Below are 9189 nucleotides of genomic sequence, written 5' to 3'. Positions count from 1 at the left end.
TCGCATGTTACGACATTTATGCTGCTTTTCTTTATGACCTACAGACAACCAGCTCTTTATCGGAAGGGAATGCGTTTGTAAGTTCTTTTTCGCAGAGCAATAAGAACGATTAAAGGCGGCGATCTTAGGCGCAATTTCGTACAGCATTTTACTAGCACAGCCAACGAACACTCCGCTTCACTGTCATAATTTTTGCTGTTCGAAAATTTGACAGAACTCTGCTAAGGTCGCGTTTTGGAGGCAATAATTAAAAAGAACTCTTGGTTAGTGTTATGCCAAGAGAAAGAAAAAGAGTATAACGTGGATAAGTAAGGTAACTCATTCTACGTGCAGACCTGATGACTGCTGGCTATCAGCGCTGGATATAATAACAAAAAGAGTGAAACATAATTAAACGCGGTTTAGGGTCTGGTCAGAAAAGGTTAGCAGCTGAATACGTTTGCTGGAATAACATGGTGTGGGTAGAACGTTTTTGAAATTGTTTCAGATCCCAGCTCAAGGACACGTGATTCTGATGCCATGACTCTTTCGACCAGTCAGAATTTTAGCGTCTCAGAGCCGGCGCCGAAGTCACAACGCCGGGTTTTGGGCTGAACGGGGACGTTAAAGGTATCGCTTTAAAAATGAACGATCCAACGCCTAAATGTATTAGATGTACTTGCAGCACATGGGCATCAATGTGCGGTGGTGGTCATGAACGAGTGAAATCAACTCTTGATTGGGTCGAGTATGGGGTTTTAGGGGCACTGTAAGTGTCAGCATCATGGAGGGCGCTCTGTCCTTGGAATATGCCTCCACAACGGCACCTCATGGTTGAAAACGGCGTTCCTCGAACCAGCTGCAAAGAAAAGACGAGGCATGTGAGAAGAAAAAAAAAAAGTAAATCAAAACTTGCGTCTAGACGGAGGCATGCAGCGGTACAAGAAAGCTTGAAAGGCATTAACGATGAAAACGTTATGCATTATCTATGAAGCCTTTCTCAAAGCCAGGTATAAAGAACAGCGCCCAGTAGTGTTGTGTATGGCTTACACAACCCACTCAGGTCGTTCGATGATGCACTGTTGTTATAGTACTTTGCGTCCGTTGTTCTTCGTGCAGGAGGTTCCTTGAAACTGTGAGTCAGTGCTTTCTCGCAGCAAAAACGCGCTCACATGCTTTCCTCCTCTCTCGATCCCCTCCCCTGGCCGCTGGCGCCGAGCATCGGCGATAGACTGTGTTCCGCGTCTGTGCACCCCAGGTCCGAGGCGGGCGGTGGAGCACGTCCGTCGTGTAACCTTAGACGTGCTTCGTTAGCCCTCGTCACGGGTAACGTCGGCCGCCTCCGTGGCCGTATACGTGCCCTAACAAATGCTCGCCCCGGGACACCGCCATCAGCGAGCCTTCTCCTGCCCATTGATAAAACATGCGGGTCCACTGCACAAACACGAAGGGCGGGCAGCAGTAAGAAGTTGATGGGCGAGGAGGTCTGGAGCGAAGCTTTCGAGCTTTACTTTCTTCTCTTCCTTTTTTTTTTTAACTGCTGGTAACGAAACAATGGCAGGGACGCGCTTTTTCTTTTTTTTTTTTACTTGTCATTTCAGCAGAGCAAATACAGCATCTGCTGCAGGAGCAGAGGCTAAAGGCTGTGGCGCCTGACGAAGGCCGCTGTCCCTCTGCAGTCGACTGAAGTACATGCAGTCATATTACCGCATAACAGAATGTAATGTGCAAAAAACAAAGTGCATAAGCAAACCCACAGAATCACATGACACTATACGACACCATAGCAATATATACAACAATGAAATGATATCCAACGGAGATCTCCTCCAGTACAACCATACAATTTATAGCTAGTCACTTATGACAAATAAATATAATAGAGATAATACACACTGGAACACAACACAAGGCAAAATAGATCAAATACCAGGTCAGTATACAATACTAGCATATGTTCTGTATAAACATGGCCAAGATGATAATCAGTCCCCATACATAACTCCAGATGTTATTAAGACATCTTTAATGTGCTTTTTAAACTTACCTATGCTGGTTTCGAAATTGGCGTGGAAGCAGAGGGAAAGAGGTGGGAAGCAGAGGATAGCAGAGTAGCCAAGCCGTTAAAAGGAACGGAAAGATGCCAGCGGATGGCAGATACAGGAGACGACGGCGGCGGCGTACCAACGCCTTCCACCTCAGCCAGGAAATCTTTAGCGAAAAGAAGCCAAATAAATATCCGACGAGGTAAATGAAAGAAATGCAAAGGAGGCTACGAAGAGGGAAGGGAAGGCAAGGGAGGGAACTTTAGGGAGAAAGCAAAGCGAGCTGCCAGCTGGGTGAGGGACGTGAGGTGGGGGAAGGTCTCTTCTACGCGTAGAATAAACTCACGCAGGCGAAAAGATTAATGAAAGCGGGCGGGGGTTCCCGGCTCGCTCCGTGGACGCAGCCATTTGCCGCGAGATAAGGCTGCCGACCAGACACGACTGATGTGCCTAAAGAAGATAAAGGAAGCCGGGTCATTCGCTTCAACTTTTGCCGCTTGCTTGGCACCATGTTCTCTTCTTTTTATTTTTTTTATTCCTTTGCTGGCGTCGTTCAGCTATCTCTTTTCATTTGCTAAGTTTTAACTTATATGCGCTCGATGATCGTTTGTTCTTGTTCTTTTTTTGTTTTTTGTTTTTTTTTTTTTTTTGCTCGCTTCGCAGAGCCTTTACCTATATATGTGTGCACAGCCGAGCTTGTATGTTTTGCACGCACCGGAGGGAGAGCAGGACCAGTTGATGGCGGTCGGGCAAGGCTTCCGTGTCGCTTCGTGTCAGCTCATCTGTTGGCTGTCCGCTTCGCTTACCTATTAGCTTTGTCTGCGGTGGCGACCCTGTGGTGTGGTCGCGGCCGAGGGAGGCGGTGTGTAGAGATAGGGCCGGTTGCTCCTGCGACCCGTTCTATACGTCTAGGCTGCTGAGGAAGCGAACGCCGGGTTCACTTGGCGACGTATACGCAGCCGGGACTCGCTGATAAGCTTTCTTAAACATATGACGTGCGATTCTGAGCGTTGAATAAAAGGTTATGTCTGTGCTCAACGTGTCAAGACGCGGTATAGTTTATCTTTGAGCGGGTGCTGAGAAAAGCTATTGAATACAGTTACGAGGCGACGATACAGGTGGACCACTTCTGGCATCGACGTCTAGCCGCTGCCATCGACCTTCCGTACCAACACCGCTATCGGCGAAATCGCGTTTATACAGCATGAGAAGTCATCGACTGAGTCTCATATCAATAATGGGGCACCGATATTTACAGATGTTTACTTTCCGAGCCGTCTGTGCCTCTCCTACAAGGTCCTGATAACACTGTTTCCGTCGGTCGTTCGATGAGTGCAGGCCTGCATGACTGAAATTGATTTGCAACGCAAGAATTGATTTTCTTGTGTTCTTTTTTGTTTCGGTAAAGCTTGGAGGGCCATAGACCTGACAGTCAGACTTGGTTTGGTTTAGCTTATAGTGTTTAATGTCCCAAACTGAGTCAGACTATGATCGAGGGACTCCGTAGCTGAAGGCTCCAAAACGTCCTACCGCCTGATGGTTTTTAACGTGCACTGACATCGCACAGTTAACAAACGCCTTGCTTTTAATTTCCACCGAATATCGGATACCGTGGCCGGGATTCGATCCCGCTGGGTTCCTCAATCGATCGCCCTATACCATTCAGCCACCGCGGCAGAAGATTTACGGAAGATTTGGCGGACTTTTCCGATTTTTTTATCGACTATAGCATTATTTTCTGCGTAGGTTTTCTTTATTTGTTTGATTTAGCGAAATATACGATGTGTCTGCGGAGTCAAAATATAACTTATATTTTATCGTCGCCTCTGCAGCAGCTCATGTAGCAGTATTGTATTTAATGCTGCCCTTTTTTAATATTTGCCCTTTAAAGTGGGAACGTCGCATATCCTAGCCTCCTTTGCTTCACCGATTGTTAGTTAGGGGATTGCTTCTAACTAGTGAAAAGAAAGTTAGATACTGGATACGTAGAGGACGCGAAATAATATTTCAGTGTAAGGAAACTGTCTTAAGTCGCCCGAGCGTACGGAACAGTTGTGCTCGCTCACCTTGTTCGAAGCAAGAAAATGGCGATTTTTTTTATATATATGCGGCTAGCATATATGCATACATCCGCGCTGTTTCCTTTGTTTGAGGACGTCAGCGTTTCAAGAAGCCCATCGTTTCTTTGAACCATTAGAGTATCAATCCACCATGGGCGGCATCTTATACCATGCGCGTGTCGAGATCAAATGCGAATCGCATGCCACGCGAATACCACATCGTTCTCGGTGAACCCCTCATGACCGCATACAGAGAGTGCCTTATTGCGCAGCGGAGACGCGTCGCAGCTGGAAGTGAATAAATCACCATCCCCGGTCATTTCTGAACTTGGGCGATAAAATCTCCCCACCGCGGGGACCGGAGATCACAATGTGCCCCTCGTTAGCCGTTGGTGACTCGTCGTGGCAAATATAGCCCAGCTTTCTCCCGTGGTGCAGTGCAGTTCGCTCGGCTCTACGTACTATATTGATTTTCGTTTTCTGTTGTAGAAAGGGACCCATCCCGTTACCTACACCCCCACCGTCTATTTCCCATCGGTCTGACTTGTCCGTCCTGCTCGCTTCCTTAAGCGTATAGGCAGGGGCCATAAAGGCGGAATGTATAATTTATCGCTAATCTTAACAGGGCACCTTTGAGAAAAGCTGAGGGGAGTATATGGGAGTTCGGAGAGAGGGCTAGTGTTGCGGTAGGCTATATACCCTTCGACGAATATTTGTCCACCGGCCGCTGTCATTACGAGCCGAGAGCTGTCAGCAAAACAAAACAAAACAAAAAAAAATTGTTCGAATAGCTGCATTCTGATACTCGATCGATAATCTTTCAGAAATTTTTCACTGGACCACTCAGATGTTTAGGAATTTGTCGTAATTTCAGTTTTGCTGCCTTTCGCGCAAGCTCATTTCGAAACAGAAAATCAGAACACCGATTATTTTTTTCTTTCTTGCTTTTAGCCAAGTTAAACATCTGCAGTTTCTTATTTTCCCCTGTTCAGTGCTAACTGGTTTATGCAAAATATAACAGCGCTAAGAACGGGACGAAACACGGAAGGAAGAAGCACGGATATGGGCGCTTCTTCCTTCCGTGTTTCGTCCCGTTCTTTACGCTGTTATATTTCATTATGCAGTACCAACTCTGCCCGGCATCTTACACTTGTGGTTTATGTGAACTTTCCACAAGAGCGTTTTGTTCCCGATGGCCCGTAGTTGACCACTGCCGCTGACCGTCGGAACAACCCCGCGTTCTTTTCCGGCTTTCTTTTGTGATGGCCGCTCCAAGTGGCGTCTACCCGTTGCCGTTCCTGACCGTTCACCTATTTCAGTCGGGACTTCTTGCCTTGTTGGTAAAACGTGGCAGCTCCCGCGTCGACTCGATGTCGCCATTCTTAACAGGGCCAACGTTGCCAGAGGGCACACCCTAATCGTCGGCCCCACTGACACCCTGCACGACGGAGGTTTCTTCCATTTTCTCGCCAAGTTCTCCCAGGATTACCCAATTTCGCCACCTCACGTTCGGTTCATGACCATAGACGGAGGCCGGGTTGTATTCACAGGGAACCTCTTCGCGTCGGGTAGGGACTCCCTAAGCAAATTCGGGAAATTTGAAGGACCAAAATGGGGTCCAGTTCTTGGTCTAGAAAACGTCCTGATCTGGTTGCAGTCATTGTTCTTCATAAAAACTCATTATATTGACGATTACAACTACTTCACCAAGCAGGAGACGATCAGAGTGGCTGTGTGCGGCACGGTGGAGGCCGCTCTCCAGGACAGGCCTGATCATCCAGAAGCCATGCAGAAACATACCCTCAAGTATTTCTCCGAATCGTACAGCAAGTACGTGGGCATCGTGAACAGCCATCTCGACCTGACAGGCCAAGCGGTGTGCAGCACCTGCGGCTTGGAAGGACAGGTGTTCCGGTTCCAACCACTGCTGACAAGACTCGAAGAACTCAAGCAGATGGTGGAGAAGAAAATCAAAGCCGATGGTGGAGAAAAAAAAAGTGATACATTTTTTGACATAATATAATCATGCCACACCAAGCTACCTGAAAAATTCTTCATACTGAATGCACTCTGCATAGGCGTCTCTCACAAAAAATGTTGCAAATAGGCCAAGCCTGCGGTACCTTGTGCCTAGCTAAAACTTAAGAAAATAAGTTTTCTGAACATCTTCACTCGTCATGCCGTCTTGTGGCGGAAGCCTGAACGTCTTTGTCTCATACTACTGATCAGCGTTTTCCCCAAGCAATTGATATCAGCCGTTGTCCTCCAATAGATGACGTGATAAGTAGATCATATGGTAAGTGGCACTGTAGCCATTGGCATGTGAGGACAAATTGCATATGAAGGAAAACCTTCACATTTGTTTGCCTTACATGTAGAGGAGAAGTTTTTTTTTCCTGCCCATTAAATTGTATTGGTAGTTATTATAATGCAATAATATTGTTCGCGTTGTCTTGGTGTGTGCGTGCGTTTGTGCGTGCGTGCGCGCGCGCGCGCTCGCGCGTGTGTATGTGTACTGACGCCAGAAGAGACCGGTTAGATTGTGTGAACAAAATACGTTACTGTTTACACCGCAAAGCATTCTTGGACAAATTATTTCAGCAGAAAATGGCAGCTGGAAGCGGCGCAAACAAGTTATAATCCTTAAAAATCCATATGAGGTCGGTTCATGGTGCTCGGCCGTGGCCAGAAAGAGAACCAAGCAAATGCGCTACAATTCAAATCTCTTTTAAAATCAAAATACCTGATACTAGTTTAACCTGTAATTTATACTTTCTGGACTGTACAAGTGCTTGACCATAACTTCGACTCTATTCTGAATCCCCAACAGGCAGCAGCTCGGAGTGAACGATTCTTGCCGTACATTCAAATCTGCGAACGAAATAAAGCGGGCCGAAAAGAGAGGCAAAGCAGCCAGCCGGGAGACGGGCACAAGCATGAGGTGGCAACATCATTAATTATGTCGGCGCTGACGTCCACGTCCGCTCCGCTTTCATTTGTCACGGCCGAGATTTAACTAGCGCGCGCTTGCGTGCATATACATAGACGCTGGGCAGCCAAACATGATGAATGCAGGCGGACATCTTATATTGCTTCCGCTCTTCAGACTCCGCTGACTTTTCCAGGTTCCTCTCTCTTGTTATTCTTATTTATTTCTTACGTTTTTCTGCAGAGTATTCGTGGTGCTAAGTGCCTTTACAGGCGCGTTTTGAAACGCTGGATGGACTGAGGAATAGAAAAATGAAAATATATACAGGGGAGAAACAAAATTTGATGAACCGCTAATGAAGTTTGCCCCCGAAGAGGGCTCGGGTAAAGGGGCACACCTCGGGAAATTTTTCTGAACATTGAAATTGACGAATGACCGTGATAATTACTAAGCTGGATGCACGAGAACATTAAGGATGTAGAAGGAAAAAGTAGCGCGCTTTACTGGGTTTAAAATAAAAAACAATAGGAAATTTGATTCATTAAGCATTTAAGTAATAATGATGGGGGGATCTAAAGCCCTTTAATACAGGTATCCCGTTTCGAATGGGAACCAAGGGGCATTTCGACCTTCAAGTGTGGTACAGGCTATTCCTAGAAAGTTAGCCAGAATATTTTTTGCCACGTGTAACCAAAAGTATAGCTTCTCGCCTTCCGTTCCACGGCGTGCTTTCGTACGCCTTAAGGCAGAAGATATTGGAATGCATTTACCGCAAACCTTGATGTAATAACTTCTTAGTGCCTGTGTCTGCGAATTTGATTTCACTTGAATCATGATAACATTTCCATGCTCTCCTCCAATGAATGTTTCTGTATGATCATGTCTGTACTTACGAACATTGTTATATTTCGGCCGGCAGAATCAGACGTGTATGCGTTACTTCAAGCTAGATATATTACTGTAAACGCTTTCATCTCTAACAATTATGACATTTGTCCCGCCGCGGTGACGCAGAGGTTAGGGCACTCGACTGCTGGATCCAAGGACGCGGGAACGAATCCCGGCAGTGGTGGCCGCTTTTAGATGAAGGCGAAAAGCAAGACACTCATGGGCTGTTCGATGTCAGTGCACCATAAAGAATCCCCAAGTCGTCGAAATTTTCGAAGCCTTCCATTACGGTATCTCATAGCCTGGGTCACTTGAGTACCTCATTAACGAAAGCAAACCAAATAAAGCCATGCCATTTTAAGCTGTTTATTGCCGCGAATCATTTCAACAGTTTTTTGTTCTTTTTCAAAAGCCGCCAGCATGCGGCCTTATCACTCTGATTTTAGCGCACCGGATCAATTCTGTATTCTTTGTTCATGCAAGTTGTTGCGAGACGCGGCTTTATCATTTCCTTGTTTGCGGAAGATGCACCGAAATGTATCTCGAAAGATTCCAGCCACGCGCGTATATCTCTACAGTGTTCTAGCTTATGCTAGAAACCGTTTGAGATTTTATCTTCTTCGTCGCCTCTAAATTGAGCGCTGACGAGTGAAACGTGGACTCTGTTTGACGACCAGGGAGAATTTTTGCTGATATTGCCGTCGCCGAGTCGCTTAATTAGTTTTTCTGCGGGCGCAGGTCAGCCCAATAAAGAAACCATTCTAGTGCTGCACCTGTCTGTTCGTTCGGCATTGTCATCACCACGTGACATTATGATCGTTAATTGAACTATAGTGCAGCAGGAAGCTGCCCAAACTTTGTCACTCGCCAGTTATTCGTCGCGTTCATTCAATTTAAAAAAAGTGATAGAAGAAAAGGAAATTTGTTTATATCTTACACTAAAAAGGAACAGTCTGCGAATGCTTTGGGTCTAGTATTTATGCTAGGTTAGCTTAATTTCTTTTTTTCGCCCCGAGCGCACTATTCAAGCATGGTTGAAAATATTCTTACCCATTTCTAGACTGATAGAGCGATGAAACCGGAAGGAAAAAAAAAAAAAAGCACTAGGCAGCAATACGCAGTCAGCCAACAGACGGCAATCAGCTCCATTCCTAGCGCTCGAAAGCACGAGCTGCCGTAAAACGCAATGCCAAACGCATAAAGGCAATGCTCGTTGTTTGGGTATGTGTGTGTGACCCGATCTCCGAGGCGATGGGGCTCGTCTCTCAAGAGCCTAAATAAGCATCGC

At 46.3% G+C, this 9189-nt stretch overlaps 1 protein-coding gene across 1 annotated transcript; it reads left to right on the top strand.

Annotated features, from left to right (window-relative positions):
* Positions 1-5600: 5600 nt before the first annotated feature.
* Positions 5601-6107, top strand: LOC146186245 (ubiquitin-conjugating enzyme E2 Z-like). Its single transcript, XM_084608012.1, has one exon. The coding sequence runs from the start codon at positions 5601-5603 to the stop codon at positions 6105-6107; it is 507 nt and encodes a 168-aa protein (XP_084464138.1).
* The last annotated feature ends 3082 nt before the right edge of the window (positions 6108-9189 follow it).

The sequence above is a fragment of the Amblyomma maculatum genome, chromosome 6, assembly GCF_055883805.1.
Source record: "Amblyomma maculatum isolate TAMU_Amacu chromosome 6, ASM5588380v1, whole genome shotgun sequence".
NCBI lineage: Eukaryota > Metazoa > Arthropoda > Arachnida > Ixodida > Ixodidae > Amblyomma > Amblyomma maculatum.
The sequence above is the reverse complement of the archived record's forward strand: the minus strand, read 5'-3'. Positions and strand labels throughout refer to the sequence as shown.

Excerpts from the sequence above, each read along its gene's own strand:
- LOC146186245 (XM_084608012.1), top strand. The coding sequence starts at position 5,601 with ATGACCATAGACGGAGGCCGGGTTGTATTCACAGGGAACCTCTTCGCG.